General features: G+C 36.6%; 1 protein-coding gene across 1 annotated transcript; it reads left to right on the forward strand.

Annotated features, from left to right (window-relative positions):
- The first annotated feature begins 3,105 nt into the window (after positions 1-3,105).
- On the forward strand, positions 3,106-22,374 carry LOC100341030 (UDP-glucuronosyltransferase 2B16-like). The gene is given in 6 exon segments (XM_008267786.4): positions 3,106-4,680; positions 5,882-6,030; positions 9,471-9,602; positions 11,855-11,942; positions 13,127-13,346; positions 20,322-22,374. Coding segments are annotated over 6 exon segments (1,596 nt in total). The 5' UTR covers positions 3,106-3,953; the 3' UTR covers positions 20,602-22,374.
- The last annotated feature ends 4,378 nt before the right edge of the window (positions 22,375-26,752 follow it).

Below are 26,752 nucleotides of genomic sequence, written 5' to 3' on the forward strand. Positions count from 1 at the left end.
TTACCTCTTCTATCTTTCTGGGTCACTCCAGTGTTCTCTACTGCTGAATCTCATCATTTATCCAGATGACAAGAAATGTTTAGGCCGGCGCCGTGGCTCAATAGGCTAATCCTGTACCTGCAGAGCCTGCACACCGGGTTCTATTCCTCGTCGGGACACCAGATTCTGTCCCGGTTGCTCCTCTTCCTCTCCAGCTCTCTGCTGTGGCCCAGGAGTGCAGTGGAGGATGGCCCAAGTGCTTGGACCCTGCACCCGCATGGGAGACCAGGAGAAGCACCTGGCTCCTGGCTTCAAATCAGCGTGGTGCGCTGGCTGCAGTGGCCACTGGGGGGTGAACCAACAGAGAAGGAAGACCTTTCTCTCTGTCTCTCTCTCTCACTGTCCACTCTGCCTGTCAAAAAAATTTTTTTGTAAAAAAAGGTATGTTTAATGGATATAGATTTAATATCACAAAGCTATTGAGAAACATATGGAGATAGATTGAAAAATGCCTGCAAAAATCAGAGTTGGTACAAGACACAGCCAGGAGCTCAGAACTCAAAACAGAAAACAGTCTTCCACTTGAGAAGCAGTGACCCAAGTTATTAAGTTGTTATCTGCTCCCTCCCATGATATACAAAGCAGGAAGTTGGATAAGAAGTAGAGTAGTTAGGGCTCAAACCTGGCATTCCAATATGCTACATGAGTGTCCAAGCAGTGACTTAATAGCTGAACCACACACACACACCACTGTCTTAATTTTTTAAGTACTTCACTGCACATTGTAGAGTGATAAGATCTTAGTCCTTGTGTCAAGGCCTGTGTCTCATTTAGATTCCTACAAAAAGAAATAGTTTCAACATGGAACTATTCATGTTAATAACTGGTGGATATCCTGTCTTAGTTTCACACATAGATATGTACATTATATATTCTTTATTGAATGGGGACATGTATGTGTTCAGAACAGAGCTGGGAAAGGGTTTAGTCATTTGCTTCATCTACTGCACTGAATGGAATTCTAAATTCTGTGCTTGATTTCTTTTAAACAATTATCAGCCAAATTTATTTTATAATATTCAGATTTGTCTAATTTAAATATTTTAGAATTCATTGCATTTGTCTCTGAGCTTGCCTGAGATTAATTTTATAAAATGCTTTATATGCATTAGAAAGAATGCATATACTCTCACATTTGAGAGTCCTTCAAAAGTTTCATGAAAAAATGAAATTAAAAATAAAGAGTATATATTTTTTTCAATGTCTACTCCATCAAGTTCATCAGGTATCATAAGTGAGGTCCAATCATATATTCCATCCAAATAAACTGATGTTCCTGGCCATGTTTCCTCTCCTGTTACAACAATTCTACTATGTTTCAGGATATTTATCCTACTTAAAATTTACTGAAAAACTTCTCTCTGTGCAGCTGACCTGGTTTCAATAGTGTTTGCGCCTTTTGAGCAAAAACCTTACTCAACTTTAATTTTTCAGTCACAATGTTGTAATCGGAATCAACAAAGACATCTGTGGCACTGTCTATTGATTCTTCTGTGAAACACTGATCTTTCTCCATCAAAACATGAAGATGATTGATTTTTTTTTTGCTCAGAAACACTGGAGTGGAATTTCTGTACCTCTTGCCTTCATTTTCAACAGTCTTGTTCTTCCTAAACTTGATTATTTACTTATAAGTTTCTAGTTTATCTGAGTCATTTTCCCTGTAAGCTTTTGACAAAACGTAAATACTTTCACCTTTATTCTACCCAAGCTTCACTAGGAAGCGAATTTTTGTATTTGTTTCAATTTGTGTTGTTCAGATGCAGGCTATGTTTCAACCTTAATTTCTTAGTGCATTAAATCAGATCCTATACAGACAAGATGTACCAAGTTAGTATGAGGTTGTTTTGTTGCAAACAAATGAAATCAATGATTTTAAACATAAATGCATTTTTGAAGACTGCATGCATGAATAAACTAAAAAAATCAATTGAATTTAGGTAGTGTCTTAGTTAAAGAATGAATCAGTGAACTCTAACACAATTTACTGGAAGTAATGCAGTCTAAGGATCAAGAAGAATGAAAAAAATAAGAGAATGAATACAGTTTAAGAGACTTAAGGGATTGTGCCAGTCTTATGGAATAGTGGGTTAAGCTGTTAAGCTACTGTTGGCAACATTGGCATCCCTTATTGAAGTTCTGGTTTAAGTCCAAGCTACTCCATGTTAATGCACCAAAGAAAGTAGCAGAATATGGCCCAAGTACTTGGGCCCCTGCCACCCATGAGGGAGACCAGGATGGAATTCTTTGCTCCTAGATTTGACATAGCACAGCTAATACTGCTGCAGCCATTGAGGAGTGAATCAGCTAAGAGAATCTCTCTCTGTCTCTTCCTGTCCTTCTGATGTTCTGTCTGTCACATACATACATAAATCTTAAAAAGAGAGAGAGCTGGGTCAGCGCCATGGTACAGTGGGTTAATCCTCTGCCTGCAGCGCCAGCATCCCATATGGGCACCTGTTCTAGTCCCGGCTGCTCCTCTTCCAATCCAGCTCTCTGCTACAGCCTGGGAAAGCAGTAGAAGATGGATCAAGTGCTTGGGCCCCTGCATCCTCATGGGAGACCAGGAAGAAGTACCTGGATCCTGGCTTCGGATCGGTGCAGCTCTGGCCGTTGCGGCCATTTGAGTAGTGGACCAACGGAAGGAAGACTTTTTCTCTGTCTCTCCCTCTGACTGTCTGTAACTCTACCTCTCAAATAAATAAATAAAATCTTTAAAAAGAGAGAGAGAGAGTTAAAGGACAATGTCAACATGATTACTTATTTATTTTTGACATGCCAGTAAGAGAAAATATATCTTTCAAAATGGCACAGAATTTTTCAACTGGAGGAAAAAAAAAATTCTCTCTGAGAAGCACAAAAACTCAAGATAAATCCAGGAAGACCTACACCCATATGCATAATAATTAAGTAGTTCAAAATTAAAGATACAGTGTTGAAGGCAGTAAGGGAAAAAATTGTCATATATGAAATAATCTGTAGTTGTATTTGCCTTTCTGTGCCTGGCTCATTTTACCTAATATTGTGTCCTTTAGGTTCATCCATGTTGTTAAATATAAAGTGATTTCCATCTTTTTATGACTGAATGATATTCTATTTGTATGCATATGATATTTTCTGTATCCATTCATCTCAGGTTTAACACTTAGTTTGAATGTATCTTGTATTCTCTGTATGGTGTTATAATAAATATCAATATCAGAATGCATATTTTATTGACTGATAGGTTTCATTTCTTTTAAATACATATATAATGCTCAGAAGTGCTGATTCTTGGGTAACTCCACTTTTAATTTTTGAAGGCTATTAAAAGGTTTTATGACAATAATTTGAGCAATTTAAGTAAAATTCGTGTTTATTTAAAAGCAAGAATTCAGAAAATTAAAAAACAGAAAAATATTTTAGTATTCTGTTATGTGAATTTCACAGTATTAATCTCAGTACATTTATAGATATACATATAATCATATAAAACAGAACCAAATGTATTAATGATAAAAACTTTGAATTGATGCAAACATTTTTTATAGAACAGTCCCTTGAACCACACTATCCAAGAAATGAAGATGAGTTACATAATTATTTTATCTCTAATGCTGTATCAGGGATAAATCTAATGCAAATCACCTTGCTTGCCACTGCTCTTGGCACTGCTCTAAAATCTGTTCATAACACTGATGCATTACACATGTAGGTCTTTGTCTACATGTTACAAAAATCAATCAATCATAAGAGACACCAGGAACACTCACATAACCACAATAATATATAACTTGGCTTTTCCACCTGCCATCCAGCTCCATAAGCCAATGCAAGTTATTCTTTAACTATTTGTTACATTTCCCCTTGGATATAACCATGAAGAGCTAAAGAAAGAGACAACAAGTGAAGAGGAAGCATTGCATTTCCCCAGGATGTCCAGGACATGTGTCTCACTTCTGCTGCTGCTGCTACAGCTGAGTTGCTGCTTCAGCTCTGGGAGTTGTGGGAAGGTGCTGGTGTGGCCTATGGAGTACAGTCACTGGATGAATATGAAGACAATCCTGGATGCACTTGTCCAGAAAGGTCATGCAGTAACTGTTCTGAGATCTTCTACTTCTGTTCTAATTGATCCCAAAAATGAATCAGGAATTAAATTTGAAACTTTTCACACATCTTATACTAAAGGTAAAATAGAAGCTTTTCTCTTAAATGGGATTAATACACTTATAAACGATATGTCAAGAGATGCATATTGGGAATATTTCCCACTACTGCAAAAATTATTCTTTGATTATTCTGATGTTTATGAAAGTATCTGCAAAGACTTGGTTTTGAACAAGAAAATCATGACAAAGCTTCAAGAATCAAGGTTTGATGTTGTTCTTGCAGACCCAGTTGCTCCCTGTGGTGAACTGCTGGCTGAGCTACTGAACAGACCCCTTGTGTACAGTATACGCTTCACTCCTGGCTACACCTATGAAAAGTATAGTGGGGGACTTCTATTTCCTCCTTCCTATGTGCCTGTTATTATGTCAGATTTAAGTGGACAGATGACATTCATGGAGAGGGTAAAAAACATGCTATGGATGCTTTATTTTGACTTTTGGTTCCAATTATTTAATGTGAAGAGGTGGGATCAGTTTTGCAGTGAAGTTCTAGGTAAGTCATATTTTTGGTTGCCAGGGTGATGTCTTAAGTTTAATGTAATTTTGTAGGTGATCTTTCATGAATGAAAAAAATCCAAGGAATTTTTCTTTCCTAGGTGAAGTAATTTAATGAAAAATAGAAAAAGATTTATCAGTTTTACAAATGTTATGGAGAGGCTTTCATTATAGATTTAGATGGAACTTATTGATTCACATTTGGATGGAAGATTCCAGGAAGTTGTACAGCTACCAATGAAGGACTGAGAATTTCTCTAAATAATATTGTGTCAGTTCTATCAGTTTTCTGTCATAAAAATCAGTGGACAAATTTTGTTGATGAATGAAAACATGTAAATTGCCTTGGGTATGTCTGTTGCTACATTTAAAATTAAAATAAGTTTTCCATATTATCTAAGAGTGCCACTAACAACTGGGTGATACAAAGTTTCTTTCCAGACAGAAAACATGTAAATTGAGTTGTATAATGTTACTACATTCCTTCCTCAAGTCCTTAAGTTCATCTGTGTAAGGTCAAAAATTTTGTGAAAATGTAGACACATACAATTAATTAATTTTTTAAAATTATGTTTCTCCATATAAAAAAGATCCAAAACAAGGGTGAGACAAAAATGTTTTTCCAAAATTTAAAAACCTCTCCCTGTGATTTTGCAAATATTTATATAAATTTCATTATAAAGTGATATTATTAAGTCACCAAAGTGAACCAAAAACAGAAATAGGTCAAAATATGCTCAAACTAGCAACAGCAAGAAGAAAAAAATGATTTCTGAGTTCACCTGGAAAAATCAAGGATCAGAGAGCAGTTTGGTTAACTGGAAACAGGACTGAGTTCCCCATCTAGGCAAACCCTGTTCATGATAACTGTAGAATTTCTTGACTCTACAGCTAAAATAGTTGTTCTCATTTGAATTTGATACTCTTGTAATTGTAAAAAGAAAATAATGTATGTTTAATTCTATAGTGGCCTATTTTAATGACAAGAATTCTGACTGTATTCTTGATATTAGAGACATTTTTGCATGTATCAAATAGGTGAGTAATGCATAGTATATATATATATATATGCATATATTTATATACTTAAATTATTGCTTTGTAAATCATTGACTGCAATGTTCCACATAGTTACATGGCTTACTTCAGGTAACAATTCTCTATTTACCCTGCCTTTTCCTGATTTTACCTCCATTCAGGAAGACCTGTTACATTCTCTGAGCTAGTAGGGAGAGCTGAAATATGGCTTATTCAAAGCTATTGGGATTTGGAGTCTCCTCGCCCACTCCTGCCAAATGTTTATTTTGTTGGAGGGCTCCACTGCAAACCTGCCCAACCTCTTCCCAAGGTAAATATGCTCCTGCTTGCTCTGCATTGTTCACTCAGAGCATCTGACATACAAGGAGTGCTACTGGAAGTAGAATTAAATGCTCTGCCAGCCAGAAACTCATATGAGGGGACTTCACAAACAGTTTGGAATATTTGAACTAGAATATGCACATTTCCGTGAACTTTTTGAAATCCCCTCATAAATTTCAATGCCATCACATGTAGAGACATCATTATCACTGCAGCATAACAGAATGTCTAGAAGACTTTTAGGCTAGAGTCTTCTTGATTAAGATATTTCTTAGTCAAAACATAAGAAGATATTGGATATTAATTCAGTGTATACTTGAAAAGTCATTAGGATGCAAAACAGCAAATGCTTGGACATATAGAGAAATAGTGTAGACAGTTTATTCTCTCTCCAGCATTTTACATTCTCTTTGGAAGCATAGTCCCAACATTTTGTGAAAGGAAAAACAACATTCTTAAAAATGATCCAGGAGAGGTCAGGGAAACTGTCCCACAGTGACTGATAATAACAGATATATGAAGGATGTACATGAACAGGCTAAGGATGAAGGGATATAAGACAGAGAATGACAAGTATGTAAAGTAGCAAACGCAAGAATGGTTTAGAAGGAGAGGTTGAACAAAGAGGCTGATTTTACTAAAGAGGTCAAGTGGTACCACCTAACGTGAAGGAGTGTAAAATACATCACAATGTTTCTGATAGGTAACCAGAGACAAAGATTTGTGTTACAGATAGGGTCAGATTTCCTTTAGTCACAATATTAATTAGTTAGTTAATTAATATTTAGGATGCAGACATCAAGATTAAGTCACTGGATTTGATTGAAGAGGTACAGCTGTGGAAAAGGTGAGAAGTAAGGAAGTGATTGCAAGAGTTCAGCTACAGGATGGAGAATTAGGCAACAATCACCAAAGATAAGGTATTCATGATGTTATAATAACAGTACCGCCCCATGTTTGTTGCATAGAAAATCGGTCAGTACAGGAAGAACAGTTAGGGTGTCTCTGATAACCAAAGGAAATCCAATCAGTCTGTCAAAAAACAAACTGCATCACTAGGTTAATTGCAGTATCATCTCCAAAGCTAAAACTGGGAATGGGAATATTTTTCATCCACTGATGGATAGATACAGAAAATACAACACATTACACAATAGAATACTACACAACTATAAAAAATTATGAAAACTTGTGTTTTGCCACTACACATATGGAACTGGTGGTCATTATGCACAGTGAAATAAACATCACAGACAGACAAGTACTGCATGATTTCATTTATGTATATAATCAAACAAAGTTCCTGTCAGAGATTTTGGGAAGAGAATGGTAGTTGCTAGAGGCTAGAGAGAATAGTGGGGTGGGAGACATGCGAAATGTTGATAATCAGGAACTAAACTACAGGTATATAGGTGTGAAAAACGCTGTTGTTTCATTGTGTAGTAGGGTCAATACAGATAATGGTAATGCACTACATATTTTCCTAAAAAACCTGGAAAAAGTATTTTTAATATTTTCAACTTTAAAAAATACATGGTTTTACCCTCATTATAACATAATCTACTGTAAAGATCACATGGTGCCATATAATGTATATTATATTATATAATTACTATGTATAGTATATATAATTCTATAACATATAATGAATATATGTGTATAATATGTAATATATAATGTGTATAATATATTGTATAAGATATAATATTATATAATATGTATACTCTATTATATATAGTATATATAATATACATTTATATTAATTTATATAATATATAATATAGAATTATATTATATATTATGTATACTTTTATTATATATTGATTTATATTAATATATAATATATTATATATTTATCTAGATTATATGGCACCATGTGATAGGATATGATAGGATGGCATTCTTCATAAAGAAACATGAATAATTAATGTATTTTAAACTCATACTACCCTAAAGAGACATACGTAGAAACTAAGTTTTCGTTTTCACTGTATTAGATCATCTCTTAAGAGATACCATCAGTCTTCCTATTAATGCACCACAAAATTGATAGTAAATGGTTAAAATACAACGCCAATTTTGAATGCAAATTTTTAGAGCTTTATATGGTACAATTCACAGGTCTAAAGGCTGAGGCAATTTTAGTGAGGGTTTATACTATGTATCTCTTTTCTTAATGGTTTCCTGATTTGCATAAAGAGAAAGTGACAATGGCTGTAGGAAGAAAGTGGAGCAAAAGGCAAAGAAGAAGGACAGGTGGCTCTGCCATGATAGTTAGTAATAATACTCGTAGTTGTTCCATTGCACAAAGTCTGAATACAGCTCAAAGTTGTGAGGCTTGTATTCTTATATCTCAAGCCTAGTTTTCTAATTCCAAACAACTTGCTTCCCCTGTGATTATCAAATGTCTAGATAATGTCCATCCTAGTTAAAAAGAGAAATAAAAAATTTAATAAATTAGATCAAGGTAATTAAAATAACATTTGGATTTTAAGATCTTAGCATGAAACTGTAAAAAGAGAAGTAATTAAGATGTCCAAAGTCAATGAATATAATAGTTTTTGTAAAAACAATCATGAACAGTAATGTAAACTCAATATTAAGGAGTGATTAAATAATTTGGTTTGTAAAATCACCTCAATACAATTATTTTATCAAAAATCTTTGATGACAATAAACTGGCCATATAGGAAATTTAGCTGGAAACAGGAGCAAAGAAGATAAATGAACGGCCGGCACCGCGGCTCACTTGGCTAATCCTCCGCCTGCAACGCCGGCACCCCGGGGTTCTAGTCCTGGCTGGGGCACTGGATTCTGTCTTGGTTGCTCCTCTTCCAGTCCAGCTCTCTGCTGTGGCCCGGGAAGGCAGTGGAGGATGGCCCAAGTGCTTAGGCCCTGCCCCCGCATGGGAGACCAGGAGGAAGCATCTGGCTTCTGGCTTCAAATCAGTGCAGCGTGCTGGCCATAGCGGTCATTTGGGGGGTGAACCAATGGAAAAGGAAGACCTTTCTTTCTGTTTCTCTCTCTCTCACTAACTCAGCCTGAAAAAAAAAAAAAAAGATAAATGAAATGAGATTTTATTATCTAAAAGGAGAAAAGGATTCTAAATTATGATTACCATTCCCTGCCTTTGTATCTTATAAAATAGGGCCTGAAGTTTCAATTTTCTAAGGAAAAGAAATCCAGGACAAAGTTAGCACAAAAATGTGACCGTAGATAACACGGATATCTTTATAATTAGAAATGTATAATCAGAAAAAAATTAGATAATATTGGAAAATTTTGTCACCCACGTCTTTTACCACAATGATCACTACAATAATCTCTGATAAGACTTTACTTTCTCTGCTTAGTTGATTACATCAATCCTTTCACTAGTGTTTGTTGTACTGCTGCCCTTTTGTGATGGAGCAAAGTTTTTCTTCACAGGAAATGCAAACCTTTGTGCAGAGCTCTGGAGAAGAAGGAGTTGTGGTATTTTCTCTGGGGTCCATGGTCAGTAACATGACAGAAGAAAGGAACAATCTGATTGCATCAGCCCTTGCCCAGCTTCCACAAAAGGTTGGAAAAAGTATCCTAGTGGTGGGCGGCTACTGAATGTGTCTGTTACATTCTGTAAACAGGCTCAGTAGAGAAACTTCCCGTGTGAAAACTAAACTGTTATGAAGCTGAGATTTTTTTTTTTGTCAGATATCAGTTTAAAACTAACTCTCTGTGAGACATGCAACAGTAGCACAGGAGATGTTTTGAACCAAAAGTGTGTTTGGCTTTAGTATTTGATCACAAAAATGAAGATATTGGAGGTGCAGTGTGAAACTTTGTTACCATCATGACATTGCCACCAAACTCTGCAGTATCATTTGGTTCTTTATTCTGTACATTGTCGATGCCCCCTCCTGCACTAAAGATGTTATCAGAAACGAATTAAAGTGCAATTGATAATTGAGCTGATACAATAGTATTAAAAATGTTCCGAAAAAATTCTGCTGTGTGACTTGTGGTTTCAGACTCCCAAATAATCCCCAACTATTTACTTTTCCTAATTTTATAATATGTCCTCTCAAGTTGATTTGCTGGAATCTTCCTGATATAGAAAAATCAGGGTTTGTGAACCCTAAGCTCAAGACTTCATCCAGTCAAGTATATTTAGAAAAATGAAGAAAACAGGCTGCCCTCTAGGCTGAATCCTAGTTGTGTCTAAAACAGGAAGATGTAAGGGAGAGAGTAGAGATGGACCCACTGCATCACAATGTGTGGCCTCACAGGACTGTGTTCCTAGCCCATTAGATACACACCTCCTCTAGGCTGAGGAAGGAGGAGGGAATTTCAGGAGTGAAGCAGGGGCAGACCTGGAATGAGGAGAGATTCAGATGGACTTCTCTAGCAATTGTAGTGCTCAGCAATTTTCTAATATATGTAAGATAATTTTGATCTATAAATTGTTATGAACTGCTTTTTAGTGTGGTATGTAATGGAAGGGTCTAAAAATCATCTGTGTCATTTTTTTTCTGAGAACTTGAAATTATTTTTAACATTCACAAAGCAAACTGAAATTAAATGTGGATTCTACGTCTATGAACACAGCTTGGAAAATCTAAAATCAGTACTTCATTTTGGTACTGGATATGGAAATGGTCGAACAGCAGAAATTAGTAATCTTTGCTGTTAGCACTTTGTAGTGCATCATGGAAGAGTTTACTGTCAGTTGAACAAAATTTAGCATTAACAATTTTGCATTTTTTTCAGACATCATAGTACTACTAACATCCTCTTATTTTCCACATTTAAAGAGTTTCCTATCATAGCAATAATGATATTACTCTTGATTCATTTCAAAAATGCCACTTTAGTGGTCAGTGATACGGCTCAGCAGAATAAGCCTGTGCTTTGGTTTCATTTATACCATATGATAGAGCTTGTAATAGAGTTCTTCCAGTTCCTTTGATCCAAATTCTCACTTTTAATCATCAGCAGGTACTAGCTCAGGTATGGTCGACTCACATGGAGTTGTAGGTTCAGCCTATCCTTGCCTTATCAGTTGCAAGCATTTGGAAAATGAACAAGCACACAGAATCAGTCTCTCTCTCTCTCTCTCTCCCTCTGTGTGTGTGTGTGTGTGTGTGTGTGTCTTTCTATATCTCCATCTCTTGCTCTGATTTTACAGGCACATTAAGATAATAAAATAAACTTTACATAAAGCCATTTAAACATTTTCCAGGAAATGGTGCTTAGGATGTTGTAATATAAAACAAGTTAAATGTTGTCCTAAACAGAATTAATTTATTTCTCACAAATAACTCATTACATGGATTTGCTTTTTGTGAATTAAAAGATGTTAGCTTATAATGAAATATGTTATGAACATTGGATATAAGTATGCTTTTCTTTTATGATCACAAATGAAATAGTTAACATTACACTTGGAAGATGAGTCAAATGTGGTAATTCATGTATTTCAAAGTGTACAATACAGGGAATGAGTTTCACTTCTTGCAGTAGAATTATGACATTTTAACAATTTCTAAAACACTGGTTTTTGTCAATCATTATGTCACGTGACTAAGGCAGTATATGTTATATGTGAAGCATCATAATTATGTTCCATGTCTGTTTGATGACAAATAAACAGAAAATATTTGTAGGCTACTTACTTCTATCTTTTGGTAGTTCTCTCTACTTAATCTCTTCTGTCTCCCTTTACTAATCTTACACATGGAAGGCATTTAACTAGGTTACCTCTCAATGTCCTTAGACTCTAAGATGCTGTAGTTTGAAATTCAACTCATGAAATAGGTATTTTCATTACCTAATAGATTCTTTGGCAATTTGATGGCAAGTAACCGGATACCTTAGGACCTAATACCCGGCTGTATAAGTGGATACCTCAGAATGACCTTCTTGGTAAGACATGGGGGACAAATGCTGTAAACATGAGTAACAGCCAATCAAAAAGACAGTACTCCAACAGAAAGCTGGTGACCATTTTTAATGGAAAAACTCAGAAGTCAACCAAATGTATTCAAGCTCATTATTTTCTAGTCCTAGGGAAATACAATGAACCAAAGAAGTTGACATTTCATTATGCACAAATTCTTCATGTCCTTAGAATTTCTAACTTCTTGGTGGGAGGGCATTTGGTAAAGCACTCAAGATGTCACTTAGGACATTTGCATTTTTATTGCTGTTCCTGGGTACAAATTCAATTTAGACTTCTGGTTCCAACTTTCAGCCAATTTACACCATGGTAAATAGCAGGTGATGGCATAAATTCTTGGATCACAGTAATCCACATTGATACCTAGGATTGAGTTCCTGCTCCTGGCTTTGCCTTGCCCAGCCCCAGTTATTGCAGGAAGTTGTATAGTGAATCAATAGAGGGATGATCTCTCTCTCTCTCCCTCTCTCTCTTTTGTTTGTGTCTCTCTCTGTCACTCACTCATTCTCTCCATATGTCTTTCAAATAAATAAAAATATAATAATAATTGTTTCCTGGGTTGTCTCTCTGTTTCCTTTTTTATTCAATCTATCTGTTGATTCTCATAATATAATTTCCAAATGCCACTGAAAATAATATATATCTGTGCTTATTAATTACTCCACATTTTGTGGGAAAAACTCAGAATCTTTAATATGAAGTGATAATGCACTTGAAGTGTAGCCTCTCCTTCTATGATTCCAGCAATACAGCTATGCCACTCCTGCTGCATTGTAAATTTTACATATCAATCTCAGTGAGTGGACTATTGCTTTAAGACAAAATCTTCTAACATGTACTTGATGGGCTTTTTACTTTTCTTTAGGTATATGCAACCTTTTTTTTTATTGAGAATATGTTCTTTTTTCATACCCATTTGCTAATCTGCTAGTTAAGTCATACCAGCTTCCCATGTGGCATTTGCGGACCTTTCCACTGGAATTAGGAGTCTCTTCCTCTTCATCTCAAACTAATTTATACACTATCTCATGTCTACTCATAATCTGTGGTCTAGAGATCACCACCCCTTTTAGTGCCTCAAATTCTCTGTTTCTTATTTCATTACTAAGATTTATCATTAATAATTTTACTGAAAACCTCTCAATTCTAGGTCATCCAAAAACCAAAGCTTTTGTAACTCATGGTGGAGCCAATGGCATCTATGAGGCGATCCACCATGGCATCCCTATGGTGGGCCTCCCTTTGTTTGGGGAGCAACATGATAACCTTGTCCACATGAGGGCCAAGGGAGCAGCTGTTAGATTGGACTGGAAAACAATGTCAAGTGCAGATTTGATCGATGCCGTGAAGACAGTCATTCATAATCCTTTGTGAGTATTGCTTTTTTAAATAAATTGTACTGATAGATAAGTTTTCACTTGAGTACTAAGTGATTGTGAAAAGGGAAAGTATTTTGAGTACAGTTTTGAATAACAATGGAAAACAATAATATTTTCTTAATTTGGAAGAATTATAAAATAAACAAGTAATTTACTTAAAATGGATAAATTGCAATTATCTGGTTCACTATTCAAAATATTTGAATATTGCACTATTCAAAATATTTGAATATTTCACTATTCAAATATTTGAATATCAAGAGATGGTTCTCAAATTATTCCATTATATGGCTAGTTTTGATTAAGCTATTAGTGTTTTATTGTTATATCAATAATGTTTGGAATGTATTTCCTCCTTTAAGTACATAAAGACGTAAATGTAAATGCAACATTTTCATTGGGTAGTAGTACCATGACACATAGGTTTATTTTATTGCAATTATAATTTATTCAAGAACAATACATAGCCAGGCTTTCAGTAAGTTGATGAATAAAGTAAAAAATTGTTTTGAGTCCTATATTTGCTACAAAAATTAACTTCAATGTTTTCTGTCACCTGGCTTTCACTTTTTACTTTATTTTATCGTGTTATAAGGAATTGTCATATAATTGATTGAAAATGAAAAAAAATAATGAATTTAGTGTATTATTTTTGCTTAATTAGGGTCAAAATTTTTTCCACCCATATAGTCCCTTCATTGTAAAGTTCTAACAGCAAATTAAAAAGTCAAAAGCTAGATCAATGAACTTTTAAAGCCCATGATGATCCATAGCATAATTAAGTCAGGGTAAGAATATTGGGAAAATGGGACACTATAGCTTGACTAACAAGCTGATATTCTGTTTGAATGTGTGAGTGTGTGTGTGTAGAATTTGATGACTTCTCTTCTTACAGGCTAAAAAAATACTCTGTTAGGATACTGTTTTTCCTTTGTGTTAAGCAATAAGTTGAACTTCAGTAATAGATTGGGTGGTATTTATGAATCAGATATTAACAGAAGTTTTAATGAGTGCTGTCAAAATCAACCAACCATTGATCTATCTATTCAAGAAATATTCATCAAAAGATCATATATTTTCAATTTAAAAATTGGTAATAAATGCAAATGTTTATATTTCATAAGAATTTTGATATTTGGCTGGGACAAATGTCCACTTTGAATTATGAAGTGACAGTTCAAAAATATGCAGTAAGATGTAGGTGATTCCATAGAAGTCAAAATTAAAATTAAGAACTTACATTAATGCATTAATATATCTATGTGAGCAGAAACTGCCTAACTTCAACTCCAACCGGCTGTAATTGACAGAGAATGATTGCTATTCAGTCTGAGCATTTAAAGTGATACTTGAGACCTGTCACCTGTTTTTATAATTTCATTTAAGTTATACAAGTTTCATTTATTTCATATATACAAATTTAGGAACATAGTGATACTTGAACCTCTACCCTCCCTCCTACCCAAGCTCCAACATTTCTTCCTCCTCTTTCTTACATTTCCACTCTTAATTTTTACAAAGATCTACTTTCAGTGTACTTAATGATTATAAAATTAACCCTACACTAAGTAAAACAGTTCAACAAATAGTATGAAAAAAAAAAAAAAAAACAAACACTGTTCCACAACAAAGACACAAGGGCTATAAACAACCATCAAATCTCAAAATGTCCACTGCACTTCTAAACATTACATTTTAGGTACTCTATCAGTTATCTTGAATCAGGGAAAACATATAGTATCTGTCTTTTGGTGACTAACTTATTTCACTAAGTATAATGATTTCCAGTTGCATTCATCTTGTTGCAAAAGACAGAATTTCATTTTTTTACAACTAAGTAGTTCTCCATAGTGAATATATACAATAAATTTTTCATCCAGTCAACAGTTGATGGACATTTGGCTTGATTCCATATCTTAGCTATTTTAAATTTTGCTACAGTGAACATAGGGGCAAAGATAAGTCTTTCATATGCTGATTTCTTTTGGTTTGGGTAAATTCCCAAGAATATGGCTGGATCATATGATAGGTCTATATTCAGATTGAGGTATCCCCACACTTAATCTGACACAGTGGGTGCACCAGTTTACATTCCCACCAACAGTGGATCAGGGTACATTTTCTTCACATCCTTACTAGCATTTGTTGTTTCTTTATTTTTGTATGAGACCCATTCTAACTGGAGTGAGGTGAAACCTCATTGTGGTTTGATTTGCATTTCTCTGATGGCTAGTGATCCTGAGCATTTTTTTTAATTTGTCTGTTGGCATTTTGAATTTCCTCTTTTAAAAAAATGCTTGTTCCTTTTGTACAGCAAAAGAAACAGTCAGGAAAGTGAAGAGGCAACCAACAGAATGGGAGAAATTATTTGCAAACTGCACAACTGATAAAGGATTAATAACCAGAATCTATAAAGAGATCAAGATACTCCACAGTAACAAAACAAACAACCCAGTTAAGAGATGGATCTTAACAGACATTTTTCTTTTTTTTAAGATTGTATTTATTTAATTATTTATCTTTATTTGACAAGTAGAGTTATGGACAGTGAGAGAGAGAGAGAGACAGAGAGAAAGGTCTTCTTTCCGTTGGTTCACCCCCAAAATGGCCGCCACATCCAGCGCTGCGCCGATCTGAAGCCAGGAGCCAGGTGCCTCCTCCTGGTCTGCCATGCAGGTGCGGGGGCCCAAGCACTTAGGCCATCCTCCACTGCCCTCCCGGGCCAGAGCAGAGAGCTGGAATGGAAGTGGAGCAACCGGGACTAGAACCCGGCGCCCATATGCAATGTTGGCGCCACAGGTGGAGGATTAACCAAATGAGCCATGGCGCTGGCCCCAACAGGCATTTTTCAAAAGAGGAAGTCCAAATGTCCAACAGACACATAAAAAATGCTCAGAATCTTCAGCCATCAGGGAAATGCAAATCAAAACCACAATGAGGTTTCACCTCACCCCAGTTAGAGTGGCCCTCATACAGAAATCAACAAACAACAAATGCTGGAGAGGATGTGGGGAAAAGGGCACCCTAACCCACTGTTGGTGAGAATATAAACTGGTAAAGCCACTATGGAAAACAGTATGGAGATACCTCAAAAATCTGAATATAGACCTACCATATGACCCACTATCCAGCTATCCCACTCCTGGTAATTTACCCAAGGGAACTGAAATCAGTAAACAAAAGTACTATCTGCACCACCATGTTTATTGCAGCTCAACCACAATAGCTAAGATATGGAAGCAACCTAAATGCCCATCAATCAAAGACTGGATAAAGAAATTGTGGGATGTGTATACTGTGGAATACTACATGGCAGTAAAAAAGGATGAAATCCAATCCTTTGCAACAAAATGGAGCAAGCTGGAAAATATCATACTTAGTGAAATAACCCAGTCCCAATGAGACAAATACCATATGTTTTCCCTGATTTGGGAGAATTAATAGTGCACCTAAAATGAAAGCTATAAAAATGAAATTGTCACTTTTAGAATCAATGTCTTCAAGAGTCCTTCACCTGACTGTCGAAGGACAGTTTATCATTGTTACTTTTTACTGTGTATATCCTTTTTGTTTCATTTTGTTTGTTTTTTTCTCTGTTTTCTTTCTTTCTCTCTCTTTTCTTTACTTCTTACTATATGCTGAACTCTCTGTGTAACCTAGAGTCAATCATATGTATTTTAAGGCAATTGGAAAAAGATCCCAGTTAAAAATAAGAGGGGGAATAAGAGATGGAGGAGGTAGTCTATAACTGTGAAACAGTCTAGTTCTGCATACAGTCCTACAGACTCACCTTTCAGGGTACAGCCTAAGAACTTGTCATGGGGCTCCAAACCCATAAAAAGCAGTGGTATATATGCCATCTTCACTGTTAAAATAATCATATTAAACATTAAAGTAAACATATAGATTGGTCTAAGTTTAAAAGTTATCATATAAATAACATCAAGCACCCAGTAAAAATAATAGAATTTAAAAGGAAGTAAAGTCCAATATGGGAAGCACTCCATACAGCAGACTCCTAGAATGACATTCACTATAAATAACACTCTTACCTCAGAATCAACCCTTAAGGCTTCCTGGTCTAGCTGAAAGGCCTGTGAGAGCATTTCAGGCATGGAAAGCCAAGACTCTGTGGCAAAAAATAAATAAATAAATAAATAAATAAATAAATAAATAAATCCTACAAGGAGGAGCTCTGTGGGACCTCAGTGGAAAGAAAAAGTCATCAAAGAAGGATATACTTTTCTCTGAAGAGAGGAGAGAACATCCACTCTGCTTATGGCTGTGTCCAAATACCGATGGAGTCTATGATCACAAAAGGCTTCCATAGCCTTGGCAGACCATGGCAAGAGCCTTGGATGATCACTAATGTCATAAATAAGAGCATTAATTGTTAAAGGAACAACAGAAATCACTGTGCACTTGCTCCCCATGTAGGACCTCTGTCTCCAATGAATTGTATTATGAGAATCGACTGCAAATTTTGTTCCCAAACTGTGCTCTATATGTTGTGTGTGTGCGTGGGTACAAATTATTGAAGTCTGTGCTTATCATGGAGTTAGTCCCTGTATATAAAGTCAAACTAAAAATGAACTATAATGGAGAAGGAGATGAGAGAGGGAGAGGGAGATGGGACGGGAGTTGGGATAGGGTGGGGGGAAAGAACCCCTATATTCCTAAAGTTGGATCTATGAAAAAATGCATTAATTAAATAAAAACTTTAAAAAAATGCTTGTTAGGTCCTTTGTCCATTTTTTAACTGTATCGTTTGTTTTCTTGTTGTTGAGTTTCTTGAGCTCTTTATAAATTCAGGATGTTAACCCTTTATCAGTTTCAAAGTTTGTAAATATTTTCTCCCATTCTTTTAGTTGCCTCTTCACTTTGCTGAATGTTTCTTTTTCAGTACAGAAGCTGCTAAGCTTGATGTAATTCCATTTGACAATTCTGACTTTGATTGCCTCTGCTTCTGGGGACTTTCCCCAAAAGTTTTTGCCAATGTTTTGCAGAGTTTCCCTAAGGTTCTCTAGTAATCTGATGGTGTCAGTCATAGATTTAGGTTTTTAATTCCATTTTGAGTGGATTTTGTGTAAGTTGTAAGGTATGGATCTAGTTTCATACTTCTGAATGGGAAGATCCAGTTTCCCAAGTACCATTTGTTGAAGAGACTGTCCTTGCCCTAGGGACTGATTTTTAGATCCTTTATCAAAGATAACTTGGTTGTAAATGTGTGGATTGATTTATAGTTTCTATTCTGTACCATTGGTCTACATGTTTCTTTTTGTGCCAGTATCAGGCTGTTTTGATTATACCTGTCCTGTGGTGTATCTCGAAATCAGGTATTGTGTGGCCTCTGGCTTTTTTTTTTTTTTTTTTTGCTATATAAAATTACTTTAGCTATTTGGGGTTTCTTATGTTTCCATATGAGAACCAGCTATGCCCTACACCTTCTTATGAAACCAGGGAGTCCCCAGAGTCTCAGCACACAGGCTCCCACAGTTGCTGTGTGAAGAGGTTTGGCTCTGCCCTGCCAGTCTGTTCAGTCAACAGAGAAGCAGTTGTTTCCCTTGCCAGCTCTGCCCAGGTGTCTAGATCCTGAGAGGCTGTGGGTACCTTACGGGTGCCCAGGCACCTCCAAGCCAGGCTCAAAGTCAGTAGGGCCTACATATTTTTCCCTCTGCTACAATCTCTGGATCACCTGTGTCTACAAGGACCACTGGCTGAATATTGCTCTCTCACCACCACTGCTGCCAATACTAGCAAGAAGGCATCCCGCCTCAGCCAGTTGCTGTAAGTTCACAGACAAAGGCTTCAGCAGCTGCCGTTCAAACCCAAAATGGTGCCTGCCTTTTCTCAGCCAGGCAGTGGACACTGTTGTGAGGAAGTTGGGGAAAGATAAATGTGCCCCCTCTATTTCCACTGGGACCATGGGCAACCATTAGCAACCGCCAGTCCCAGGGGCACCATTCTAGACTCAGGCCACACTCTCTCTCTATCTGCATTGCACAGTTAGCCGCTGTCCAGTCTCACTCTCTCCATGCCTCCACCAAGCCACCTCCCACTCTAGCTCTTGATGCAGCAATTGTGTATTGTGTTTGTGTTCATGCTGTGTGTCCACACCCTCCATACAGGTCCATGGCATTCCTCTTCCACTTGTAGGATCTCCAGTTAGTTTCTTCATCAATTCTCCCCTGAGAGCCTGAGAGTGGACTGTCTTGAGTGCCTTGAGAGTTCTCCAGATCCTAAAATCACAACCCTACCAAGAAGAAAAATAGTAATAATAGAAAACATTTACTCTTGATTTGGTATATAATAAAAATAATTCAAATGGTCTAAAAATCAACATATTTTTATTTGAAAAATCAAATAAGAAAGATAATGTCTCTTTACAATCCATTTAACAATGAAAATATTGTAAAATTAAAACTGAGAGGAAGGGAAAGTAAGAGTCAAAGCAAGGCAATTAAATTTGATGAATTCACAACTTAAATGTTAATGCACTGATTAATGGGTAACTCTAACATAAATTCCAGATTGATAACAACTCCTTATTAATTTGGCCCAGATAAACCTGAGCTTTGTAATGATTTGCCTCTTATCTCTAAATTATCATATTAATCCCAATCTAGTACATTCAGCCTATAAGCCACTGCCTACAGAGCCTGTCAAGCTTTGTACATAAAATGAATAGTTTTGTTGCTGTTATTGTCATTTTTTTCTTTTCTTTGTCTGTAAAAATTAACTGATTCCAATTTCTAGGTTTGGAAGCTAGAAATATTGTTCTCTGTCAGTTTCTCTCAACACATTTTGTAACCTTTTAATCCAACAAATTCCTATCAAAAAACTCAGATCTGTCTTAGGTTTACTGAAGAAAATAATTTATTTCTCGTAGTTTTCATGCAACATCCATTTTACCATCTACATAAAAATTTCACATTTATAAGTTTATGTCTATCGATTTTTCTTCAGCTATAAAGATAATGTCATGAAGTTATCAAGAATTCACCATGATCAGCCCATGAAGCCCCTGGATAGAGCAGTCTTCTGGATCGAGTACGTCATGCTCCACAAGGGAGCCAAACACCTTCGGGTTGCAGCCCATGACCTCACCTGGTACCATTACCACTCTCTGGACGTGATTGGGTTCCTGCTGGCTTGTGTGACAATCATTACCTACCTTGTTATAAAATTTTGCTTGCTTGTTTATCAACAGCTTGTTACAACAGGAAAGAAAAAAAAGCAAGATTAGAGCTCTTTCAGACCTAAGTCTAGCAGCCCTGATATGTGACATCATGCCATTAGCTCAACAATTAATAATGCAGGTGTGTAAAGACTGTCCTGCAGGCTGGTGCTGTGGCTCAATAGGCTAATCCTCTGCCTGCGGTGCCAGCACCCCAAGTTCTAGTCCTGGTCGGGGCGCCGGATTCTGTCCCGGTTGCTCCTCTTCCAGTCCAGCTCTCTGCTCTGGCCCAGGAGTGCAGTGGAGGATGGCCCAAGTGTTTGGGCCCTGCACCCACATGGGAGACCAGGAGAAGCACCTGGCTCCTGGCTTCAGATCAGCACTGTGCGCCAGCCACAGCGGCCCTTGGCGGGGTGAACCAATGGAAAAGGAAGACCTTTCTCTCTGTCCACTCTGCCATACAGTTCCTGATCCCTGGCATCATCCTGGTCCAGATCTGGCTATTGTGGCCATTTTGGGGGTGAACCAGTAGATGGAAGATATTTCTCCATCTTTCATTTTTGCTTTCAAATAAATCTTTTCAAAATATCCTTTTACAAAATTACCATAGAGCTGGCACTGTGGCATGGCAGGTTAAGCTGCTGCCTGCATCACAAGCATTTCATGTGGGTGCTAGTCGGAATCATGATGGCTCCACTTCCTATCCAGTTCCCTGCTAATGGCATGGGAAAGAGGTAGATGATTGGGCCCCTACCACACATGTGGGAGACCTGGAAAAAGTTCCTGGCTCCTGGCTTTGGCCTGGCCTGGCCCCAGCCATTGAGGCCATCTGGGAAATGAACCAATGGACAGAAGATGTCACTCTCCTCTCTTTCTGTAACTCTGCCTTTCAAATAAATAAATAAAATCCGCTTGCATATGTAATAGATACCAAATTTTAAATGCAATGTAAATATAGGTCACATCTTTTTCTTTCATTCAAGGTAGATATTTGATTTTTCTCATACTTAGTTTATAGTAACAGATCACCAATAAAAATGATGAATATACAACAACAACAAAAAGACTGTCCTGCGCAGTTTAGGAGATCTGTGCATTCCAGATTTATCCAAATATTTATTCTTAAAAAAGCATTAAGGAAATGCACCATTCTAACTTTAGATATACTGAAACAATTCAATATTAATGATGAGTTCTTAACTGATTTTACTAACTTGAAGAAAGGAGACTCACTGGAGCATCAGATTATTCTTTCAGAAGAGTTCCCAAGTTTTGTGTTCATTTTCAGAATCATCTACTTGAACACTATTCCACCAAGTAGAAAACATGTGTACTTGCCAAAGGAAATATAGCCAGATCCTTGATGTAGGAGACAAGACAGATTCTATCCTGACATCTTTTAATTGGAAGAATGACTCCATGATAAGCTGTACTCAAGTTCAACTAGGACATGTGTGACAGATTTAAAAAAGAGAGAGAGAGAGAGAGAGAGAGAGAGAAAATAAAGTAGGAAGGAAGGTGAACCAAAAGAAGCTACTCAAATTTATGGCAATAGAAAATTACAGAAAATGAAGTGGAAAATTACTAGAAGTACTTTTGGTAAGGTGCACTAGACAATGTACAGTTTACAATTTAGCAGGATTGAGTTTTCTTGAACAAAGAGTCAGCACATACTCTATAGACTTAACTTTAAAGGTCTAACTCATGGGGCAGGACATTGGTGTAGTGAGTTAATTCTCTGCCTGCAGCACCAACATTTCATTTGGGTGCCAGTTCTAGTCCCAGCCGCTCCTCTTCCAATCCAGGCTCCTGGCTTCAGATAGGCTCAGCTCCAGCTGTTGCGGCCTATAACCCTGTCTTTCAAATAAATAAAATGAATCTTTTTTAAAAAAAGAAAGAAATTGAACTATGTGTGAACTTAATTTTTCTCTTACACTATAATTTGAAATGTGCATCAAGTAATAAGATTTTTTTTTTACCTTAACATGGTCTATGGAGATGTAGTGACAAGAAAACCAGTATATTATTTTCCAATTCTTGTGTAAGTGAATCCCATAAAATGCCCTATTAGATATGACTCTGGACAACAATTATTGAAATGATGTTCAGGATCACTAGCAATGAGGGAAATGCAAATCAAAACCACAATGAGGTTTCATCTCACCCCGGGTGGAATGGCTCACATACAGAAATCTACCAACAACAGAAGCTGGCGAGGATGTGGGGGAAAAGGGACACTAACCCACTATTGGTGGGAATGCAAGTTGGTAAAGCCACTATGGAAGTCATTCTGGAGATTCCTCAGAAACCTGAATATAACCCTACCATTCAACCCAGCCATCCCACTCCTTGGAATTTACCCAAAGGAAATTAAAGTGGCAAACAAAAAAAGCTGTCTGCACATTAATGTTTATTGCAGCTCAATTCACAATAGCTAAAACCTGGAATCAACCCAAATGCCCATCAACAGTAGACTGGATAAAGAAATTATGGGATATGTACTCTATAGAATACTGTACAGCAGTAAAAAACAATGAAATCCGGTCATTTACAACAAAATGGAGGAATCTGGAACACATCATGCTGAGTGAAATAAGCCAGTCCCAAAAGGACAAACATCATATGCTTTCCCTGATGGCTGACAACTAACTAAGCACCAAAAAGGAAACCTGTTGAAGTGAAATGGACACCATGAGAAACAGTGACTTGATCAGCCATTGTCCTGACTATTGATGTACAATTTAATACTTTATCCGTTTTAGTATTTTTTATGTTCTACTTAATACTATTGGTTGAACTCCTTAATTGACACACAATTATTCTTAGGTTGTTAAGTTTAACTGAAAAATGATCCCTGTTAAATATAAGAGTGGGAATAAGAGAGGGAGGAGATGTACAATTTGGGACATGCTCAATTGGACTTGCCCCAAATGGTAGAGTTAGAAATGTGCCAGGGAATTCCAATCAATCCCATCAAGGTAGCATGCGCCAATGCCATCTCACTAGTCCAAGTGATAGTTTCAGTTCACAATTGATCATAATGATAGGATTAAGAGTCAAAGTGATCACACAAACAAGACTAGTGTCTGCTCACACTAACTGATAGATTTAAAAAGGAGAGAATGATCCAACATGGGAAGCGGAATACACAGCAGACTCATAGAATGGCAGATGTCCTAATGCATCTATTAATCAATCTACCATGGTACCCCTATGATGGACATTCCTTTTTATATCAACCTGATAACATCATTCACTGAAGGCCCTGAGAGCAGCAGTAAATTTGAGAACACAATCACAAGTGCAGATTCACACAAAGCCTTGTGTATAGTCATGGAAGTCTTTTCATGAGAGTTAAAATCTTATCTTGGTAATATTATTTCATATTTATGATAAAATTGTCAGCAATAAATCTGAAAATAATCCAAATGATAATCAAATTTAATAAATTTTTCAGATGGTAATCTTTTAAAAAAATTAATTTAGTGGAAATATATGTAAAAGTTTTAAGGATAGTGCACAGGGGCCAGTGCTGTAGCGAAATGGGTAAAGCTGCTGCCTGTAGCACTGGCATCCCATATGGGTGCCAGTTCGTGTCCTGGTTACTCCACTTCTCATCCAATTCTCTACTATGTCCTGGGAAAGTAGTGGAGGATGGCCAAAATCCATGGAAAATGCTGAAGTCGTTCCTGGCTCCTGGCTCCTTGCTTCTGCCTGGCCCCGCCCCAGTCATTGTGGCCATTTGGGGAGTGAACCAGCAGATGGAAGACCTCTCTCTCTGTCTATACCTCACTCTGTAACACTACCTTTCAAATAAATGAAATAAAAATTAATTTTTAAAGAATGAGTAATGTAAGCAATAGTGAGAGTAATGAGATATGGGGGACTGGAATGTGGTAACCTGATTTAGCAGGGTTTTCCTGCTAAAACAATTTCACATAGAAGTTCCCAAATGGGCCTTGACATAGTATCAGAAACTTGACTAAAACTTGACCAAATAGGAATACCTGATAGTTTTCTTAGGCGTATCTGTGTAGTCTCCCCACTACTAATCTGCTTTTCTTGGAATCTTTAGTTAGAATACAGAACTCAATATGAGTGAAAAAAAAAAAAGATAAATTAAAAGAGTGTGCAGAGACACAGAGAAGCAAAGAAAGGGAGACACATACACACAGAGAGACAGAGCCAAGGCAGATGGAAACACATTGAGAGAGAAATACAGAACATATTCCTTTTCTTACAAAACCTCTCAAGTTAAGTTGCATCATTTCTACTACATTGTCATGGTTTCTAAAGCAATAAAGTTTGCCTAAGTTCAAGGTAAGGAGATATGAGTTAATGAGAGAATTTTGAAATCACAAGTATTTATTGGGGCAGGCGCTGTTGTCAAGTGGATAAAGTTGCTGCCTGTAAAGCCGGCATCCCATATGGGTTCTGGTTCGAGAACCCGGCTGCTCCACTTCTGATCCAGCTCTTTGCTATGGCCTGGGAAAGCAGTAGAAGATGGTCCAGGTTCTTTGGCCCCGGAACCTGAGTAGGAGACCTGGAAGAAGCTCTTGGCTCCTGGCTCCTACTTCGGATAGGCACAGCTCCAGCCATTGTGGCCATCTGGTGTGTGAACCAGCTGATTGAAGACCTCTCTCTCTCTCTCTTTCTCTTTCTCTCTCTCTGCCTCTCTGTAACTCTGCCTTTTAAATAAATAAATAAAACTTCAAAAAAATTACAAGTAATTATTGTGTCCAAATCACCACAAATGAAACCTCTTGAGCTGGCCAGCAGACGTCACTAAGCGGCTGTAAAAATCATTAAATATTGATAATCACAGTAACTATGAATTTCCAGGTTTATATTGGTTGAAAATTTCAACTAATATTGCAATATATTTATTCATAGACATTTTGAATATGATGTAGACACCATAAAGATACCCTGAGATATCACATAGATAATGTTGACAGATTTCTAAATGATTTTAGTATTTTCAATGATACAAAATGTTGATAACACAATATCAAAATCTTGGAATTTACTTCTTTGAATGAATATATTTATTTAAGTAATTTTAGGCCACATGATACCTGAAAACATTCTTGAGTACTTTAGCAATGCAGTACATTTACATTGAGGGGAAATCCACATTCCCATGAAAGGAAACTCTAGTATTCTTTCAGATCAATTTCTCTGTGTTTATAGAAATGTAAGTATTTTTACTTATGAAGTCTTTTCTTCTTGAACTTTTTAAAATTTAGCAATGTGACATGGGCATCACTGAAACTTACTCCATGTAATCACCCTTTTCTCTAAAATGGCTAAGAACTGTCTAACAGTTTGATGGAGACAGAAGTGTACCTTGTCTGATAGCCATTTAGGTGCTGGGGGAATATCTTGACTTTGCATGGTCATGTGCAAGTACTTTTGCATGACAAATTTGCTCCATCAAAAAAGGGTAGCACCATAGCAAACAACAGTGAAAGGATCAGTACAATCAACAAAGGAGGCAGAGTCAAATCTTATCACAAATTATCGTAGTGGTCATTGTGGTACAAAGATAGTTGACAAAAATTTCCATCTTAGCCGTTTCTAAGTATACAGCCATTCATGAAAACTACGATCACATTGTTGTGTGCTCAAAGCCCCAGACTTCCTTTTCCTGAAAAACTGAAATTTCATGCCATTTATAAATTGTATGATACATATATAGGGAATGGTATTCTTAATTTATATTCCTTCTCTCATTCTACAGAAAAAGAACTGATCTTATATTTTTTATCTTCCTTGCTCCTAGATTCCCAATTAAACTTCTATAATGGTTAATTTAATGTTATTGAAGATTCTTTCATAAAACAATGGCAATGGTATTACATACACATATGTAAGTTATTTAATCATTTCTTAAATTGAGTCCAGGTTGTTTTCCCTGGTTATTTTTACAAGTTACAGCCATAAATATTGACATTACACATCTTAATTACTTTTCTCTGTATAGTTTCATGCTAATCTCTTATGAAGCCAAAATCTATCAACATTTTTACATCCCTTGATGCAATATGTTATATTTTTTCTTTCTCTTATTGTGGGGAGCAACTCGGACTATAATGTTACTGGAATTAAGACTTATTCTATGCATCTGCTCTCCCACAATGTGGCGCTGGGAGAGGAGCGTACAGCTTCTACCCAGCTGCCTCTCACCAACTTGACAAGCTGCAAGAGCCGCTCCTGA

Source organism: Oryctolagus cuniculus, chromosome 8, assembly GCF_964237555.1.
Source record: "Oryctolagus cuniculus chromosome 8, mOryCun1.1, whole genome shotgun sequence".
Taxonomy (NCBI): Eukaryota; Metazoa; Chordata; class Mammalia; order Lagomorpha; family Leporidae; genus Oryctolagus; species Oryctolagus cuniculus.